At 42.7% G+C, this 20529-nt stretch overlaps 1 protein-coding gene across 2 annotated transcripts; it reads right to left on the bottom strand.

The window, feature by feature from the left end:
• Positions 1 to 132: 132 nt before the first annotated feature.
• dbx1b (developing brain homeobox 1b) lies at positions 133 to 3319 on the bottom strand. Of its 2 annotated transcripts, XM_048257594.1 has the most exons (5): positions 3219 to 3319; positions 2865 to 3123; positions 2560 to 2661; positions 1028 to 1230; positions 133 to 904 (listed from the first exon to the last, which is right to left on the bottom strand). In XM_048257594.1, exons 1-5 carry the CDS (start codon positions 3300 to 3302, stop codon positions 581 to 583), a joined length of 972 nt encoding a protein of 323 aa, XP_048113551.1. In that variant the 5' UTR covers positions 3303 to 3319; the 3' UTR covers positions 133 to 580. The 2 variants fall into 2 exon arrangements, with proteins under 2 accessions (XP_048113551.1, XP_048113550.1); XM_048257593.1 differs by having other exon boundaries at positions 2865 to 3315.
• Between the last annotated feature and the right edge of the window lie 17210 nt (positions 3320 to 20529).

Below are 20529 nucleotides of genomic sequence, written 5' to 3'. Positions count from 1 at the left end.
AATGCATCTGTATTGAAAGGTTTTGGGTGCATCTCTGTTCTGAAACGGGTTCAGATATACTTTTATTCAAGTGTCAAATCACTTTTTAAAAACTTATGTTATAATGTGATCAGTGAAAGCATGAGTCAATTATTGTTCTTATGACATTTAATTTGTAGAAAATATTACATATTTTAAGTATATACATTTGCATAAAAGACAGTTTACAAAATATAGGTCTTTAATTTACATCTCTACATGTCTGATTAAATGCATTAAGTCTACTTCAATACATCTTGATTACAACACTCTTGGTGTTTGCTTATAAACATACAAACATTAATACAAATCAATATACAAACGTCATTGGCTGCCAAAACACAGCGAGGTGTATGAAAGACGTGTACCTTATAGTAACATTAAAATATTCCAAGTAATATTTTATGGATACCATGCCAAATATTGTCCCAGAAAATAGGGATGTTGGGCAGACGTGTTGCAATGTTACTGTAAAGGGGACATCCTCTTTTGCAATAATATCAAAACATTTTTGTAAATAAATCGAGTGGACTATAAAATAATGTATAACTTGTGTACAAATTTAAGACACTGTTATTTCCTCATCTTCAGATTCTGAGAAGTCTGAATGTTTGCTTGAGCTGGTCGGTGACATTGGGTTGGATTCAGTGCTGTTGAAATGTTGATGCGTCTGGTGTGAGTGACAGTACTTTAGGCGCGGTGATTCGCCTCTGAAGGCCTCCAGTTCATCCTCGCAGGTTTTGTTCCCTGTCCCCACGTCACTAAGGTCTGGGTTTGGATTCATTTTTGTCGGCAGCGTTTGCTCTCTGCATCCTCCAGACGACAGAAGTTCGCGCTCTTTGGAGTTGCGCCATTTCATTCGTCGGTTCTGGAACCATATTTTCACCTATTGGGATCAAACGGTGAGATGTGTGAGATGCATATTTTGGCATATAGGCTACTGATTGTTTTACTAAGCAGTAAATGAACATGGCAGCCTAATGATTAGGTAATATCATATATTATTTACCTGGGAATCCTTTAGTCCAAGTTTTGAAGCGAGCTTCTTTCTGTCAGGTTTGCTGATATACTTCTGTTTTTGAAACATCTTTTCTAGAGCTTTCCGTTGAACATCGGAGAACACAGCCCGCCGCAGCATGCCCCGTCTCGGTTTCCCTCTCGCTGCAAGGGGCCACGAGAATGTCCCCGGGATAGGTACCACTGCAGATGATGCTATCAAACAACACAAAAATAGACAGAATTTAATAACGGTAGGTCTTTCTATATTATAAAGCAGCTGTAGCCTACTATACAATTACCTCAAGGCTTCTACGATTGTCTTTTCAAGGGGCGCGGTTGGATACTGAGAATTAATGTAGCCTACTCGAAGTCTATAAATATTGACTGGTTTATTGTTCTTGTGTTATTAAATACAATCCATTTGCGTGAAATGCCACGAAGTAACTAATTAGCACATTGCTTGGTTTCCAAAAGCATTGGTATGGTAAAAAGGCCGAGCATCCTTTCAGAGAACTCCAACGAGAGATAGAGGCGCTAATGAACCGTGAACGGTAATTGTGTCGTAATGAACTAACTGAAAAAGGCTTAGGACAGGCCGCTAAAGCCATATATTATGGCCACAAAGGAGATTTACACTTTCAAACTAAACACAACTGCATGCCAAGATCATTTGGGGAATACTGATGGCGGGCCCGTTTTGGCCCTCAAATCATTTTCATTAAGTGAGCATGAAAAGCTATTCATACAGCTGTTTTGGTGACATATATTCACACAATCAAGAAATGACTGTTAAAGTGTACTTTCAAGAATCAAATGCCTGTTTTTTTTATTTAGTCATTCGAAAATACACAAATTATTACATGCAGAATAGACAATCATTTTGAATGTAGGCCATCATCTTCATTATCAAAACAGGTGTATAGTGTCATACACTGCTTAATTATTTCACATAAAGAAATGTAGGCTACAGATATTGTCCCCTGGGTTTTGTAGCTTGATTTCCATGGACGACGCAGCACTCTATGTGGTCTTGTGGGAATATTGAAACTGAATAGCTACTAATGGGAAATTAGTCCATGACTGGTAAATGCCTATCAACAGCATGCCTAAGTCAACGGCCTGTCTGTGTGTGGCAGCCCGGAGGGAGCTGGCCAATTGGTCATGGTGCTGAAAGCTTTGTAAGCAAGCAGTGGCAAAGTGCACTGACTCGGTGGGAAAAGGGAGGCGATGAAGAGACGCCAGCAGCTTCCTTGTGAGAAGGGACCCGCCTCAAATTTGGACCATGACAATTCCAACTAATTTGTAGATTAGGGGAACCGGCGCAAAATGTCAGCAGTCACTGCTTTTGCTAAATAGGGCATCAAATTGGCGAGACCGATTCCACGATGTTCTGCTGCTTTCAGCCGCGAACTATGGTATTGTATACGGTCTTGTCATGTACAATCACAAACACCTTACTCGGGAATAAACTATGGTATTGTATACGGTCTTGTCATGTACAATCACAAACACCTTACTCGGGACAGAACAGAGGAAACTCACCTGGGAAGTAGGATGCTCTGATAAACGGTTGAAACGACCCATCAAAATATGAGAAAGGAATGTTTTTCACGTGCACGTCTGTCACCGAGGGTGGCGATGATGCTGTGATACAAGAAGGACAAAATGACAGTTAGCTGAAAATGTCTAAATGTTAAAGTAGTAAATAATGCTAAATGCATATTTATAATCTCTGTGGCAAATTGACAGTAAGCATATCTTGTGCATCTATGTATCAATACTTGTCATGCAAGAGCTGAAACCAAGATTGTTCTATACAGCAAACTCAAACAATTTATATAGTCTACCGTTGCGTGATGGGGCCAAGATGGCATTCACCCCAAACTTCAAGTAGTTGGGGTCGCTGTTGGGTAAGGAGGTTTGTGGCGAGGCGGTTCTTTTAGACATGCAGGTGGAGATGGAGATGTGGTCCGCCACAGATGTCGTGGTTCCAGTTGCAGGGGGAGAGGCACTCGGGGAAGGAATTGTCCTGTGCATGTAACTGGCTGGCCGGCTGATCCTCAACAGGTCCTCCACCAGGAAGCTAGAGTGAGTGCTAAACGCGGACTGCAAAGACGGTGGCAAAGTCAGCGCAGTAACGGGACGCAAAAGATTCGGATACATCGCGGGTGGCGCAAGAACACTTGGGAACATCATCTCACCTTCGCCAGATACAACAAAAAAAGAAAACAAAATACGTATATCTTGAGCCCCTTTTCACTGCAAGAGACTACTTCAGTTAGCATCCAGGGTGATGGTCTGATGAAACTCCTCTGACCCTTCCCTCCTGAGGAAGGGTTTTATAGGGGACCGTTGGCAAAGCCTTTCACAAGTGACAGCCGGAACAATGAGGTTCAACAAAGTTCTCCTAGTGAGTTCTTTCGTACCGAATTTTGAGCCCGCTGATTGGTCGACTCAAGCAAATTGTGGCTGGATTAAACATCATCAAACAATGCACAAAACATTTTGAACAAGAAATGTAGTCATACATGCATGTGTATGTAGTCATACATACATTTGGTGTATTTACCACCTTGTATCGGTCGTAATGGTAATTTGGTCTATTTGTTTTGCATCAGCCTATTTTTAACTTAATAAAGAACAATCAAATAAAACTAGTTTTGCCTTGACATTTTTTTTATAACGTTTTACAAATGCACCTCATGAAGAAATATGGTAGAGGTTGCCAGTGAAGGCTATGAAGCAAATAGCCACCGCAAATGGTTTCTATTTTTTTCAGAGCAAACTGAAAAGCAATTAAATGCAATACATTTTTATTGTTGTTTTCATGATGAGAATCCGTTTTTAGACCTATATGTTTATATTTAATATTTATATATTATTGTTCTATATGAAAAATCATATCGTATTATAGTCAATGGATTATTTATAAGTAGAATTTTCTAGTTTTTCTAGAGGAGTTATTTTACATTTATTTCAACATATTAATATGTGTATATTAGGCTAATATGTAACCTATACTATGGAGTGTATAACACTTACTTATAAAACAAAAAAAGTCCAACAACCTTAACAAAATCATTACCTATAATTATTTTAGGTACATTGGCGAATAGCCTATATCATCCTCAGCTTTGAATATAGAAAGGGCACACAAAACAAAAACTTTTCATATTGACTTCAGTAGGCTAAGTTATGTATCCACATATCAAGTTTAACAAATGTCAGGACTTTAAAAAGTTTGCATGCTAGAAAGGATGTAGTATAGAAGATGGTTTCTGGAAGCCTTGTTTGTGTTCCGCCCATTTTCTTTTTTTTGTGGGATAACAGGCTGTAGCCTACCTTTTCCCTCCAGAGTTAGTGTGCGTGAAAACGAGGAATGCCATGATTTGAAAAGCTAGGTCAGACCCTTGCTGTGCCACACGTGGGTCCACTTTAATGTGGGATGTCAAAGCATTGGCTCCTCACCACTCCGTTAGAGCTGCCGGAGGGAAAAAACTGAAGGAATAGATAAAATGGGAGAAACGCAGAACAAAAGAGTTCTTCCTCGGAAGATTCTATTTGAACACAAATTCTTTTTCTGTCCGATGAGCTAGAAGGGGCGACTCCTGAGGCCTGTGGACTAAGACCTGTGACTAATGGCGTTTGACCGCTGCTCTTTCAGTTTTGTCCCCCTGGCTATTCATGTAGAAGTAGTTACCTTCGCATTTATCTTCTCAGAGTCAACTCATGGTCTTTGATTTTGGAAAGGAAGCGCAAAAGGGTGAAAGGACCCCCGTGTGCGTCTTAAACGATGGCACATAAGGTAAATCTCCATGAAATTATGCGCCAGGCGTCCCCCTTAAAACAGATGGATTGTAACACGGGATTGAGGGATGAATGAGCAAAAACAATATTTCAAGCTTCCTTCATATGGCCTTAAATAGAACAAGAAGGGGATAAACGGTTTAACCTGATAACAGAATGTGAAACATTTTGTGGGGGCACCAGGGATGGGATTGGTGTGGCTTGCACTTCGCTAAATGCATGTTGCCTAAGAACAAACGCCAAGGCTAATTTGCTCATCCGTGGATTTAATAATTCATATTTCATTGTAGGCGTATAGTTGATACATCGACACAACGCCGCATCGAATGGAAGAATTACCACTGACTTTGATCAGTACAATGCAACAGTATATGCAACAGCAGAAAAAAGTTATGGGCGTTCGTTTAGATGTCTTCAGACAATTCCTGATGCTATTTTTTTTATTATCAAATATCAGTTGACTTCCTATTTGCCTTTATTGTCTCACTATACCCGACACCACATTATTTATGTTGAGATTAAACTTAAACAAATCTGGAAATGAATAAAATGTTAGGCATAGCCTAACCATATGTTTTGACCATGAAATTATTCCTTCTTTAACAAAAGTAAATGGACATTAAATTTGCATCATCCGCCTGAGGCAGCGGTATTAAGACACCTCAGCACCTTCACAAAGTGAACTGTTGTACGTTCAAAGCATTTTATTCTTCCACTCTCACCCGAAAATCCCTCTATTGTACCGATCAAGCAGATGGTTTGCAGGAAATATAGCTTAGCCTCCTTGACCGAAACTAATTTCTACTTGCTTTCCAAGGCGGGCACAATTGTTTTCTTTACCAAATAGAGAGAAAACAGCTGGTCCGATTCTCAATTGAGCCCATTAAAGACACATTTCCAAGATATTATAACCAAATAAATGCGCCCCTCACTCTATACTGACACACAGGCGCGCTCACGCGCTCGCGCGCTCCCACGGCACGATCGCCCCCAAGTGTCGCAAATGTAACCGGGGTGTGCACAGAGGCGATATACACAAACCAAAAAACGTAATGAACCAAAAATATATATTTTTATATACATGTTTTTAACTTATAGGCTACATATGGTGATGCGTAATTTGTTTGGCGATTTACAACTGCAGACGAGTTCAAGGCTCCTGTCTGCGGGCAGAGCTCCTTCAGTTTGACCAAGCATCTGTTTCTGAGGATTCTGAACGGCAGCACACTGAGGGGATTGGCGGTGGTCCAAGATACAGGGAGACATCGACAAGCATTAAATCGATATTAACTTTCCATTAAACATAACCCTCATTTAAAAGCAGGCAGGAAGCCTGACAAAGCGTTTCAGTGTGTGTGTGTAGCTGTAGCCTTCTGTGCACCTGTTCTTCATTTTACTTCCCAGTCAGCCAGTGCTGCATATAGGACATAGGCTGTGCCTTTGTGTCTCAGTAATTCATAAATCTACTTGGGGAAAGAAACTGTTTATTTTATGCTCAGTTCCATGTTTCAGTGAAATGGACAGGTCTGGTGAGTATTTAAGGTTCATTCATATAGCCTACGTTTGCTCTCATGACATAAACCAAGCGTTCCTGAATGGATATGCATTATGAGGTGGTGGTTTACTTTAAACCAAATTATGTATGCTTATAGTATTTAGATTTTTTTTTTAACTTACCAACACTGTGCACCTTTACCCTGTTAATGGGATTATCATGCGTATTTTGGGATATATCAGTTAATTATTTAGGAATCCATATTATTTTAAATATTTTTTATGAAAACACTCCTGGCAATAAAGTTTAGTGCAGTATATAGTAAATTGTATTATACTGAGATTTAGTTCAGATTTCAACATGACTAAAATGTTGACCACAGTGACCAGTGTGGAAACCTCTGGTCAGTTCTCTGTTTTCCCTTCTCTTCCCAAAAGCTCCCTCTCCTCTTGCCTCAGTCAGATCGCTGGCACTGGCGGAGCGCTTCACACGAGAAGAAAACAAGCGTTAGGAGATATGGAAAGTGCTTCATGAATACTCTCTCATTAGTCCTGCATTGGTCACGGAGGCTCAGGGCATATGCATGTAGCAAATGTATTTCACTCCACAGCCTAATCTCATTGGGCCTTGTGGCGGTTCACAGTTGGTGCATCTTTCAGGATGGCTGTGCACCTGGCAGGTTGTTTAGAAAAGTCTTGTAAATGCATCTGGTTAAAATGTGCTCCCCATCAAAACCCCAAGCGTTGCTACGCCACTCTTCCAAAGAGGGCCATCTTTGTGGTTGTCAACACCACTTTAAATGAAGGGCCGGCTCCTAACAAGCGATCACTAGCACCCCCCCCCACCCCTGGTCATGCTAACCTGAGGCATTATTCATGTTGATACTTATAATGGGGCCACTCTTGGAAAAGACCCTTTCAGTTCAACATCCAAGATGGCCGAGACAAAAGAGGAAGAGAAGGGAGGAAGAAACAGGACAGTAAACGGAAAGTCTTCAGAGGGAAGATTCTCCCCTTTTTTGAGGTATAAGAAGTGAGAGTGCTTGTGAGGGACACTACGAGGCAGCGCTGGAGAGCCTGGGCTCCGTCGGCACACACAATCTTTAGCTTTGTTTTAGGGCCGAGCTGGCCGAGCCAGGGGAAGCACCTTGTCGAAAGGGTCCCATTGAGTCGGCGTTGACGGGTTGAGCGTGGGGGCTCGGCGATGGCAGCGAGGCTTCGCTTGTGTATGGAGGAGGAGCCTGGAGTTGTTCGCTGGCCACTTGAATAGGGGGACGCCAGCGCCCGTTGGCTGGCCAGCATTGATGTGGTTTAGCCGAGTAATCGGATTGAAAGTGAGCCATGGTATTTATGTCAGTTCACATTTCGTCAAACCCATAATATGCATGGCCTCAGAGTGGGGATTGAGTATTGAGACTTTGGCCAGCGATTCAGTGGTCTAAAAAGCCAAAGCCTCATTTAATTCAAATAAAATTCTCACTCGAGCGTTCACTGATTGATATATTTGCATAACAGCACAGCCCCATTGCCTTTTCAGCATCTGTGTGTGCTTGTCTTTTTCTTGTGCGTTTGCTTGGCCAGGCCCGAGGAGGCTAAAGTGGAAGTGTGAGTGTGAAAGTAGAAGTGTTTTCTTCCCCGGGAGAGACAGGGGTTTGTTCTCACAGGGATAATCAAATGAGGGTGAAGGAGAGGGAGAAATCCAGACGATGACATTCCACTTTTTCTCCCTGAAGGAGCAATATGTCGGGGGAAAACAATGCAGCGAGAGCGATGGCGCGGTGTAATTCGGTTTGAATGATGTGAACTCTCACGCGATGCTGTTTCACATGGAGAACATCGCTTGTCTGGGTGTTTTTTCCTCCTTTTCCGTGATTGAAAAGGAATGTTGTGAGTTAGAGGTTGGACAAGTGTAGAACAGATTTGGGTATAAGTGAATTTAAGAATGTTTACTTGAAAATGTAATATGTTTACTGAATTTTAGAAGTTTTCTTACAGTTCTTTTTCAGAAGTTTTTCTCACAGTTATTATAAGACTGCAAATGTACTTGTATATATGCATGGTTATGTGAACATGCAATTTAATCTTGCAAGTGAAGCCAAAACACTTTTTTAACCATTTGTCACAAGTCAAAACACTTTTGTTACCACCTTCACAAAACAAACAAACAAACAAAAAAAACACACACAATCCTTAACGCCAACATTATCATTGTCCATAGTCATTTTTCATAGTTGCTTTCCATAGTCATCGTCTTTAAGTTAACCAGAGCTATTCAGCAGGTTAGTTCATATGGCGCTCATCTACTTTTGTTCTGCGCATTTCTTGAGTTAGGATTTATACGCTGTTTAGATTGATATGAGGTGTTAATTATATTCCTCCAATATGCACCATTCCTCTACATCTATTTATTCCTTAATTCCTTTTTTACTTCCCTCATTACCCCTTTCTTTCATTTATTCATCCATAACGTTATATGTTTCTCTGTCTTCATCTGAGACAAAGCATTATTTCACTATTTCACTAAAAGTATCTTTAAATTAAAAAAAATATATCACTATTTTAAATAAAGTCTTTCTTTCTATCATGTACAGAAAAAAGAGATTCTTATCAACCATTTCTATAATACTATATTGTATAAGGTGACCCATTAACTAGATTTATTTGCATGTAAAAGTGGCATTTTGTGACATACATTTAACCATGTATGCATTAAGTCATTTCACGTTTGCTTTTCAAATAGTGTACTCTGATCCGGTGGCTTATAGCACATGGACACAGGAGCGAAAGTGGGCCATGCCTGTCCTAGACACTGTCTGAGACCTGATATCTACCAGCACATCAGAGAGCATGCCTGTCCTAGACGCCGTCTGGGCCCGATATCTAGCAGCACATCAGAGAGCTCCACATCACATCACATCACATCCCATCGCTTCCTGCCAAAACGATTCCCCATCCTGCCTCATCACAGGGAAAAAGGAGCCCCTTTGAACCAGTCTCTCTTCTCGCACAGTAATCCAGGGCCCAGACTTTCATTTGACCACCCCAACCACCACCCCACCTCTTCGCACCATGCCCAAATGTACAGCAAGTGAGGGGTGGTGTGGGTGACCAGGGTGTGGGCGGTGGATGGGGGTGGTGAGCGGTGTTAATATCACCATGTCGGACGCAAGATTAATCCTAATCTCCTTTTCTGTGTGGCAGGGGCGCGGGGTTGAAAGGCATGGTGGAGGCAGCGGCAGGGGGACCGGGCGGCCTTGGATCTCCATAATGCCAGCCATGGTGCCTGCTGCTCGGGTGGAATCCGCCGGCCCGCAGGGTGCCTCCGCCCCGTCGCTCGGCCCTTTCAGCACACACTTCCTGAAGACGTCGGAGACGCTGGCCTCCTGCCCCTGCGCCCCCGCCGCGAGCACTCCGCTGACAAGCCGGCCGCTCCTCGGCTGCCCCGCTCAGGGTCCTTGTTCTTCCACATCAAAGTTGCGTTTTGTGTTTGGTGTCTTTGTGCAGATCCAGCACCTAGCCTGCTGGCAGAACAGCGTGAGTGAGTGTGTGGGAGACAGACAGACAGACAGGCAGATATCTTGACTGACCAGGAGACGTGTTAATTTTGATTAAACAGGTGTGCGAGGGGTCTTAAGAACATCTGTCACCATCCATACCAGTTCTTGTTTGGGGGACAACTAGATATATGTAGTGAATACTGATTAGCAAGGTTAGCTAACGATAGACTTCTTTTAGAAACACTCCATCTGTACATTGATCAAATGTCTTCCATCCTTGACTAAAGAAATATCTAAAAATGTTTTTTTTATTTTTGTGAACCCGTGAAGGGTTTTGTGAAGTAAGAATAAAGCACTCAACGTAACCGCTTATAATGTCTCAGATGCATGTAACAGTGCCAACACACTACAACATGCTGCACATGTAGGTGGAAGTTTGATGAGAACCCCCAAAAAAGTCTTCTTTCTTCTCTATAGGACTTCATGAAGTGACCAGCGTCTCTGGTATTCTCCCCTGTCCACTGATGGTCATGACTGAGAGCAGCCAGGCCTCATACTCTCTGCGGAGACCTTTTGAACTTTGGGGTGCCCCCTGAGAAAGGGGCTTTTTCAGACTCCCCCGGGCTCTTTCAGACCACTGTCAGTTGATCAGGCATCTGAAATAGCCCAGCGGCTCAGGGCATTAGGCTCAATATAGGAGACTAAACCCTGCGGTGAAGTCACACCAATGCAGATCAACAGAAGCTTTGGAACTGGGAATAGGTACAAATCACTATGTCTGGGTTTTCACTTAGACCAGTGATGATGCGAAAGAAGCCATTTTTAAGTATTCTGTCACTTTGTGAAGTAGCCATGGTTGACCATGTAGTTCTTGGTATATTTTCATTGTTTGTGTGTGTGTGTGTGCATGGGTGGATTATGAACTTTCGGGCCCCTGGGCCCAGATGTATTAAGGGTCCCCCACTTACTGTCGTATACGGTGATTTTTTTAATTTGTTTGATGTGATTTCCTGTATACTGGTGCATTTTGGGGATGGCCAATACTAAATTCAATCAGATTCATAGCCTACATCCTGATTTGTTGATATTGAGGCAATGATTCCATGCAAAGGCTTGGGCTTCTGGGCCCCTGGGCCTGGGCCCGGTAGGCCCGTGCAGGAATCCATCCCTGTGTGTGTGTGTGTGTATGTGTGTGTGTGTGTGTGTGTGTTTGTGTGTTTTTGTTTGTGTGTGTGTGTGTGTGTGTGTGTGTGTGTGTGTGTGTGTGTGTTTGTGTGTTTTGTGTGTGTGTGTGTGTGTGTGTGTGTGTGTGTGTGTGTGTGTATGTGTGTTTGTGTGTTTTGTGTGTGTGTGTGTGTGTGTGTGTGTGTGTGTGTGTGTGTGTGTGTGTGTGTGTGTGTGTGTTTGTGTGTTTTTGTGTTTTTGTTTTTGTGTGTGTGTGTGTGTGTGTGTGTGTGTGTGTGTGTGTGTGAGAGAGAGAGATAGTGAGAGTGTGCTTGCCAGAGAGAACCAGAGGCCTCTAAAAACCAAGCTTTGCACAAAACCCATCCAAGAGTGAAGAGGCCAGTGTGAGCACTCAGCCAGCCCAGCTGCCTTCAAGTGAATGGGGTTTTCTTTCTGGACCCATTCAATGTGCTCTGTCTCTCTGCATTCAATGTAGGTGTTACAGCGCGCCGAGAAAAATAAGCAAACTAGTGGCTGAAGAGCTGGAGGCTCCATCTCGAGGGCTGTTTTTCATTCTCACTCAGTCATGAAATCATTCCTCCTTCAGATGAGGAGGAGTCCTCTCCACAAAGAGTCCAGGGACCCCGAGAAGCTCGCCGGACATTTTTATGGGATTCACTCTCTATTCTTCATGGGGTTCAAATCAGTGTAATGTATTCATTTGACTTACATTTCAAACACAGAGATGAGAGATCTTTGTTGCGCGAGGAAGAGGAACGTCGGTCTTCTGACGTAGTGAGAAAAGCACGAGAGAGAAAAACAGCTGTACATGGCCGACTTTCTTTTGGGTGCCTTTGCCCAGTGTGACGTACCTTTCACTTGTCATAGATGTCTATGATCAGGAAATGCCCTTTTCTTCTATTTCTCTCTCTCTGTCTTTCTCTTGCTCTCTCTCTCTCTCATTCTTTTTCTTTCTTCCTTTCTTTCTTTTCTTTTGCATTAGTTACTTTTAGCTCCGGAGCACCCCCCACCCCCACCGCCCCAACTCCTTTTGCCTTATCATTCTCTGAGACACTGACAAAGGGGAGTCTTTGAGCAGTCCATAACCCTTGCTGGGTCAGAGCAGAATCCAAAGACCATTGGAGGCAGTGAGAGCAACAAAAGACCTAGTGGGGGAAGTTGCTAGAAAGGAAGCCCCCCCCCCTCCCCCCAACACACACACACACGTCCCCCACGCAACCCCCCCACCCACCCAACACACACCTCCTCCAGCTCCTCCTCCTCCTCCTCCTCCCATGGCTGAATGCGTTGTGGAGATTAAAACTTTCAGGTTTCTCTGTATTGGTGAAGGTGCCGAGCGGCTGAATGGAGTATGGTGAGGCACAGCCATTGCTGCCGTGGTGCCGTGCTCTCTTATTTCTCTTATTTCATTCTGGGACTGCCGCTCTCAAGCCATCCTTTGTTTTGCACTTGAAAGAGTGGTCAGGAGGAAAGCCTGTAAATGGCCGGGTGTGTTTGGCGAGGTGAGGTGGGGTTGGGTGGTAGTGGACAGGATTTGAGGTCCGGCAGGTCACTTTTCTAATTGACACCCAGGGGTGATCAGGTGGTCGGACTTTAATGAGCGGTCATGGGGAGAACGTGAGGTTTCTGTCCTTCCTTAACGGCGCCTCGGTTCAGAGCCCTGGTTTCTGGTAGCGCTGCACTGTATTTTGGTCTCACCTGAATTTGCTATCAACGCCAGAATAAAAGCCTGGAGGCAGAGATCATTATCACACCAGATGTTTTAATTTAAGGGCTATTCTTAAAAAAATAGTTTTTAATAATCTGCTCCATATGTATGTGTATCTGAAAAGGATAAACAAAATATAAAAGATACATATTATTTATTTAGCCAGACAATGCCTGACACATACAGACCACTTTTTGTATTGTTTCTTTTTTTCAAATTGAAATGGCCAGAACATCTAGTGATAGTTCATTTGTTTTGTATCAAGTTGAACACTTTATCATGTCTGGTACAAGTTTGGGTAACACTCCATAATAAGGTGCCATAATAAATAGCAAACTAGTAATTACCTAACCCTTTGTTAATATTTGTTAATTGTTACCAAAATATTTGGCACAAGTTAATAGTTTTTTCATCATTAATTAAATATTAGTTGTTTGCATAAAATCTGGATGTTAATGTTTTAACAAATCTATTAACTAATATTGGCACTAATTAAGTTATTTCTTACATCATTTAAATGTTAAATGTTTATTTACAAACTATATGTTAATAGAAAAGTTAATTACATATTATTACTTATCTATTTGTTATTAAACTGTGCTTCTGCCTATCCCATTATGAACCACTCCTCATGGACCCTTACAATAAAGTTGGTTGCTTAATTAATATATTAGTAATATAGTAATATACACAGACAGATTATAATATTATATCTACACAGATTAGTAACATACACAGACAGACAAAGCTAATGACAGGAACAATGTTGATACAGTAGCTTATGTCTCACAGTCTGAAAATCCTAGTACATCCGCACAGGTGAGGTCTAGATTTGGTCGCATTCTCAAGCCAGTTGACAGACTGGTTCAAACTATGTCAAGACAAGATATTGTTCACACACATCCGTCTATGCAGGCTATCTGCAGGTAAGTGTTTCGGGTTTTTCATGATTAGACATAGTTAGAGTTGAGGTCATACACACGTTTGGTAACATGGTTATGTGGTCCAAGCTTGGTGATTAGCTTTATGGAGAATTTATGGAATTTATGGTTTATGGCTTTATGGTCTTGTGGGGTGCACCCTACTGCCAGCGGTTGGTTGTGTGAGAGTTTGCGCACCTCTTCTTCCACTTCATCCTTATTGGATACCTTTGTGGTTGGCTGTCCTGTAATTGGTGACCCTCTGTCTAGTGTTTGAAAGTAGGCCTAGTGTACTTTTTGCCTTTGGAAGTACTATTTGGTTGCTGCTTTTGGTTGGTGAAATTCAGGGGAGGTGGGTGTAACAGAGTTAGAAAGGTAGTTTAGTGTTTATATGTGATTTTAGCCATAATTAAGCAGCTTTATTGAGATTGGTGTTTTGGAGCCCCCTTTGGAGAAACGGTATACTGCAGCTCTCCTGCGTTTTGTCCTTGTATTGTTGCCGTACCCGATCAGAACAGAAGCGGTATGCTTTGCATTGGGTAGGTTGACTGTACAAAGCACTCCTCAATTTGTTTTAGTTTTGTAACTGTAAAATGTTGTTTAAGTTGAAAACTTAGATATATCACCTGTATTATATTACTTTACATGTATTGTTAGGATTTGGGTGCAATTCTAGCAACTTAGAGAACGTTTATTAATGTTTTCATTATGACCACAAGTTCAAACACATTGAGTCTTATGTGACTAGCTGTAAACTCCGCTAGCAATGTTCCATGCATTCAGTGTAGTTTAGTTTAGTGTGCATGGAAAGTGCAATTCAGCCTAGCAGGATATTAATGTATATTTAGTTTAGCATTATGTTTATGCATTGCCTCCATATGGTCTACGTCTGTGAATGTTTAGTGAGTCTCAAAAAAATTAATTAGCTCGTTATGTGTACCTGAACATTCCATGTCGCATATCTCCCTTGCTAGTAGGGCTGACAGTGATGGTATAGGAATGATGCATGTAATATTCAACTACTTCTTTTTATTTTGCTTGTGCAGATGCTGTTTTATGTATGCCAGTGCCTGAAGGCATGTTTTGTTTTAACTTTTCCTAAAAGAATAAATGTGATAAGCCAGTTTTGGTCTCAGTCCCTTCACTGTCTGACTAATAGTTATATATTACTAATATATTAATAAAGCTTAACCAACTTTATTATAAGGGTCCCCCATACTGATAGTTATATATTACTAATATATTAATTAAGCTTAACCAACTTTATTATAAGGGGCCCGACGCTGATAGCTATATACTACTGTTATATATTAATTAAGCTTAACCAACTTTATTATAAGGGTCCCATACTGATAATTATATATTACTAATATATTAATTAAGCTTAACCAACTTTATTATAAGGGGCCCCACGCTGATAGCTATATAGTACTAATATATTAATTAAGTTTAAACTTTATTGTAAGGGTCCTGGGGAGTGGTTCATATTGGGATAGGCAGAAGCACAGTTGAATTAACAATTAGTTAAATAATAATATGTAATTAACTTTTCTATTAACATATAGTTTGTAAATAAACATTTAACATTTAAATAATGTAAGAAAAAACTTAATTAGTGCCAAAAAGACATTTAGTTAACTATTAACAAATATTCATACAATATTAGTTAATAGATTTGTTAAAACATTAACATCCAGATTTTATGCAAACAACTAATATTTAATTAATGATGAAAAAACGGAGGAACTTGTGCCAAATAGATATTTTAGTAACAATTAACAAATATTAACAAAGGGTTAGGTAATTACTAGTTTGCTATTTATTATGGCACCTTATTATGGAGTGTTACCCAAGTTTGGCTTGTGGATTAGTCCCCTGCTCACGGCACCGTTCTTTCAGTCAGCAGGTGAAACCAGCTTTGTTGAATTATTTCACCAGCAGGGCAGTCACACACACCCACACACACAAAGGCCAGAGAATGGGGGACTTGAGGAGATTCTCACCACATATTTGGCGGCCCTTTGACAAAACCGTCCCGGCAAATAAAAACGTTCAGAGGCCACTCGCCTTCCATTGGAGAGGTCGTGGTTAGCTGAAATGTGCCATATCTGGAACATTCAGGGAGGCGAGAAAGGTTTGGGGAGAGAAAGGGCTCCTGTGCTCAGTCAATGTCCTGATGGTTCTGCTGTGTGCCCTCTCTTTATGTTGGCCCTGCAGGGGGCCTGTTGTCCAGTCACATTCACGTGCCAGTCTCCCTCACACACACACACACACACACACACACACACACACACAAAACCCTCACACTGCATAGCCAAATACACACACACACACACACACACATACATTCACTAACACACAGAGACAGACAGACACACATATGTAAACACTAACACAGAGAGATAGACACACATACGAAGGTACTAAACCACAGAGAAAGACAACACATTCTTCACCTGTTGGAAGGCTACAGTCCACTAACGCAGGCAGCCACCTTTTGTTCTGTTGCTGTCCCCCCTCTTCCCTCTGTGAGTCGCCTGTAATTTCATCCATTTTTTTCATGGCCATCGTTGCCATGAATACTTTACATATCCATGTCTAAAACATCAACAGAAAAAGGGATTTCATGGGCCGCTGTCTGGCAACGCAATGGGCTTGGCAGCCAGAAGAAAGCGCCCCCTCTCATGAAAGGGCTGATACAGTACGGACACAAATGGGGTTAGTTTTATGATGGACTGATGGAGCATGGAGAGGGTTGACCCAGATGCTGAGGTTCTGCTCTTGGAACAAGGCCTTGACTTTAACACGTGGAGAAATTGGGATCGCATGGGAAATGTGTGCGTTTTGCCTTTGATTTAGTACCACTGTGCTGGTGTGAAATATTGCATGCTTTTTTTGCAAACAACACCTCTAAACGGTGCTGTCTCTTCCCCTTCCCTCGTCTCATGATGTGAAATAGTGAAGTAGTGACATTTGAAGCCAATGGGGAGATTTATAACTTGTGCACACTAGACGTCTCTGAGCTCCATTGATCGAATGAGCTTGCGTTTAACCCATGCACTTTCTGGTTTGTGGTTAAAATCATGCCAAGAAAACAGTTGCAGTCGATTTGCAGCCTGCTGTTGTGCAGAGGACAGAGGGGTGGGAAGAGTAAAGTCCTTATCAGCCCAGAGATAATTACATTTCCATCAAGAAAAGCTGCCAGCCTTTGTCTGCTGCTGGGGAAAAGTGAACAGATTTGAGCATTAAGAGCCTTATGTCTGTGTCTCCTGAGCCACTCCTCAATCTCACCCAGCCCTTCCCAGAACTGTAGCTAACCGCTGCAGCTGAGACAGAGAGCATTACGCTCTCCTCGCTCACGCTTTAGCATTTGAATGTCTCACCAATCCCTTGCAGAGAGGGGCAGCACCGCCAACATCTTTAATCCACAAAATATTGTCTGCTGGCTGAATAGCGACAATCTAGGCATATGTGTAATTATTCTGTAATGCTCCGCCAAATGTGATTTCTACCATTTGTTCGATGAGTCGCCGCCCCCCTCTCCTTTTGTGGCCCGAAATAATTGTTTCTTTTTTTTTGACAGACTCTTGAAAAAAAGAGAAGTGAGAATAACAAGAGATCAAGCCTCATATGAAACGACGATTTACATACTGACGGATTCTCTCATCCTCCCGTGGCCAGAAATAAAGAGAGTGTTTGATTTGTTTGAAGGGGCACGTTGTGGTCATGAAAAGACAAGTTGAGTTGGGCCTGAATGCTGAAGCTCTCCCCGGACATAATGGCCTGAGAGCCAAGTCATGTATAAGTAATCAGAAAGTGCCGTCTCCAAAGCTCTACTGCCGCTGTGAGATCACTCCTTTTGTGTGCACTGGCCAGCCCAGAGGACCGGGAGAATACACTCGAGGAAGAGACTGTTGATTTTCTTAGTGCTATTCACGCACATGTTTTATTCTCTGTTTGCTGTGCACTGGCCTCACACTGTGGGAGATCAACAGCTCCACTTGTTGTTTGCTCCTCATTACGATTTCATGTGCATTGGTTACACAGAACATAAATCTAGACAAACTTGTGTTTACCTTGATACACACACACACGATGCTACTGAGAAACACACCATGATGGGTGACAGTGAAATCTGTGAGTGTGAAAAGGTGAACCTCGTTGCCCTTATCCCAGTAAAATAGTTAGAGAGGAATAAACATGCAAAAGCAGATCCTAAATCAAGCGAGAAAAACAGGTGAAACAAGTAAAAGCACCATTTGGTTCAACCATGGTTGATTTCATTCATGTGAAATCATGGAATGGAATGTGGTCTGTGAGTGTGTGGGCCGAGGGGAGTGGGGAACATTTGGCTCTGCGAGCTTAGGCCGCTGCTTAAGCCTCCTAAAACCCGATACATACACTGGTGCCGCACAAAAAAGTCTGTTAATTACCAACAAGTGTCGGCTGGAGCAGGCCTCTGAAGAAGCCACATTCATCTCCCATTCAGGCCGCTTATATTGGAAATAATGAGAGGGGATGACAAGGGCCCAGGAAGGGTCTTGGCTGTTTTAATTTGAAGCCTCTCTGCATCATTGTAGCTAATAGGACCTCTCCATTGGCAGTGGCAAACGGGGGGGGCTCCCAGAGTGCACCTCAACCCCCACTCCACCCCATCCCCCGTCCTCCGTGGATGCAACAAGAAAAGAAAGGAAGAGAAGCCTCGGCCTATGGTGTTTCTGTGGTTTAATTAAGACACTTAAGTTGGTCTATGGAGCTTTCTTTCCCATAGTGCTGCCCGCAAATGAGTTGAAAACCTGCACTGAAAGGCAAAGAGGACAGAGAAGGAGTGTTTAGAGAGAAAAACAGTGAGCTTAATTAACGGATAGCTCTCCATCCAAACAGACCAGCTGTTTTTTTAATCTGATTTATTCCCTTTTAAAGTCGGCATTTACATCTATGGACAGAGGCGGTTTTGTGTGCCTAATGCGATTCTAAGTTAAGTGAGAAGGAGTTCTGAACGGCAGACCAGGCTACTGCTCTGTGAAGTAAGGACTGTGTGAAGTTTAATTATTATTTGCAGAGTATGAACATGCATGCTCTCTCACTCGCTCTCTCTGTCTCTCTCTCTCTCTCTCACTTTCCCTCTCACTCTCTCTCTCTGTCCATGATGAGCGCACACACACACACACACACACACACACACACACACACACACATACAAAGTTGTGGGTCAGAAGACGCAAAGAAGGTCATAAAGCTAGCAACAGAAGGTATGAAAATCTCAAGTGCAAAGCTGGCTCAGGAGGAGGCTGTAATAATGGGGCTTACGGCCAGGGGCTTTGAAGGGCGGAGGTCCTCTGATCTTTTCTGGAGGTGCACTGGGGTGGCATGGCGTTGGGGGGATATGCATAGGCTTTACTCCCTGTGTTCAAGGTCATCGTGAAGACTAAAGGGCTGACCCTGTTGTGGCTCTCACCTACACCAAGACCCTAAGAGAGGGAAAATACATAAATACTACCTTGGAGTTGTATCATACTGGTTTAAGTTGTGTTGTTCTACCACAGGTATCTGAATGGTAAATTCTAAATATACACTTATATGCACTGGATGTTATTCTGATTTACTTTTTAGATATCAATAAACAATTGATACTACTTTTAAATACAAAGTAGTGAAGAAATTATTTTATTGTGATACAGTAAATTGCAAATATGAATTTAATTCTACATATACTAAAGAGGCCAGGACAACAGGGGCAGGTGGCATGCAGCCACCATTTTTGCACCATAGAAATGCAGAATGAAAAGGGACATGGAGGTCCTCATGTGAGCTGTCAGATGAAAATGAGTTTTTAGGTGCCATGGCTTGTGGCAGCGCCAGAGCTGAAGACCACCTCACGACACGGTGTCATGCATGAAATCCACCGGGGGCCTTCTCCTTTCTCAGACCCGCCTGGACCCGCCTGGACCCGCCAGACCTCGGGACCTGCGACACGGCCGCACATTCTTGGAGTGACCTGAGTCTTGCAATCTGCTTGGCCTCTTGACGTGTTAAAAAGTGTTCAAAGCGTGCACTGGGTCACCAGGATGATTTCAGCTGCGAGCCCAACAATGCAGCGGCTCCCTCAGACCCCCTCCCTTAGTCCCTGAGAGGGAGGAGCCGTACTCACCAGGGGTGTGGAGCGTGCGTTTGATTGGCAGTATCTGTCAGGGAGAATGAACTCCACTCCAACATTGTCTTTCTGTGTTCTGTGTAAAGTTGTTGGAGTGTGACCCGCTCCATCTGTTCCACCTAATCTGTCCATCATTTTGACCTTGTGATACGCTGGTCCCTTCGTACAAACTCCTTTCTCTCTCTCTCTCTCTCTCTCTCTCTCTCTCTCTCTCTCTTTCTCTCTGTTTCTCTCTATCTCACTCTTTCTCTCTCTCCCTTCCTCTTTTCTCTCTTTCTCTGACTCTGTCTTGCTCTCTCTCCCTTTCTCTCTCCCTTTTTCTCCCTCTCTCTCTCTCCCTCCCTCCCTCCACCCTGACCTTCAGCATGGCGAGGGGTGAGACAATGGGCACAGGTGGGACTCTTTTCTTCCACAGCCGTGCAAATAAAGCGTCCACCGAGCTGGCACGTCGACCATCCCCGTCCCCAACAATGAGCCTGTGGCCTTCAGCGCGGAGCTGTGACTAAGTTGTTCATTACAGGACTTTGTCTGAAATTTACTAGAAACCTGTCAGACTCACTTAGAACTAGCTAACCACATTGGACTTGGTGACCACGGTTGACTTGTAGAGAGATAGGAAGTATGACAGATATGGTCGTTACAGATGAACCATGACTCGTAAAGAAGAGGATTGCTCCTGACTGCTGATTTTGTACTAGAATTGAGTTTGAAAGAGTTATCTGTGTGTCAAAATAATAACATGAGAAT

Source organism: Alosa alosa, chromosome 11, assembly GCF_017589495.1.
Source record: "Alosa alosa isolate M-15738 ecotype Scorff River chromosome 11, AALO_Geno_1.1, whole genome shotgun sequence".
NCBI lineage: Eukaryota > Metazoa > Chordata > Actinopteri > Clupeiformes > Clupeidae > Alosa > Alosa alosa.
The sequence above is the reverse complement of the archived record's forward strand: the minus strand, read 5'-3'. Positions and strand labels throughout refer to the sequence as shown.

Bases quoted from the DNA above. Each gene is read 5' to 3' on its own strand.
- dbx1b (XM_048257593.1), bottom strand. From the start codon at position 3,213: ATGATGTTCCCAAGTGTTCTTGCGCCACCCGCGATGTATCCGAATCTT. The intron at 2,662-2,864 runs GTAGACTATATA...CTTGTATCACAG, and splicing joins CTTGGCCCCATCACGCAACG to CATCATCGCCACCCTCGGTG. The intron at 1,231-2,559 runs GTGAGTTTCCTC...GTTGTTTGATAG, and splicing joins CAGAGCATCCTACTTCCCAG to CATCATCTGCAGTGGTACCT.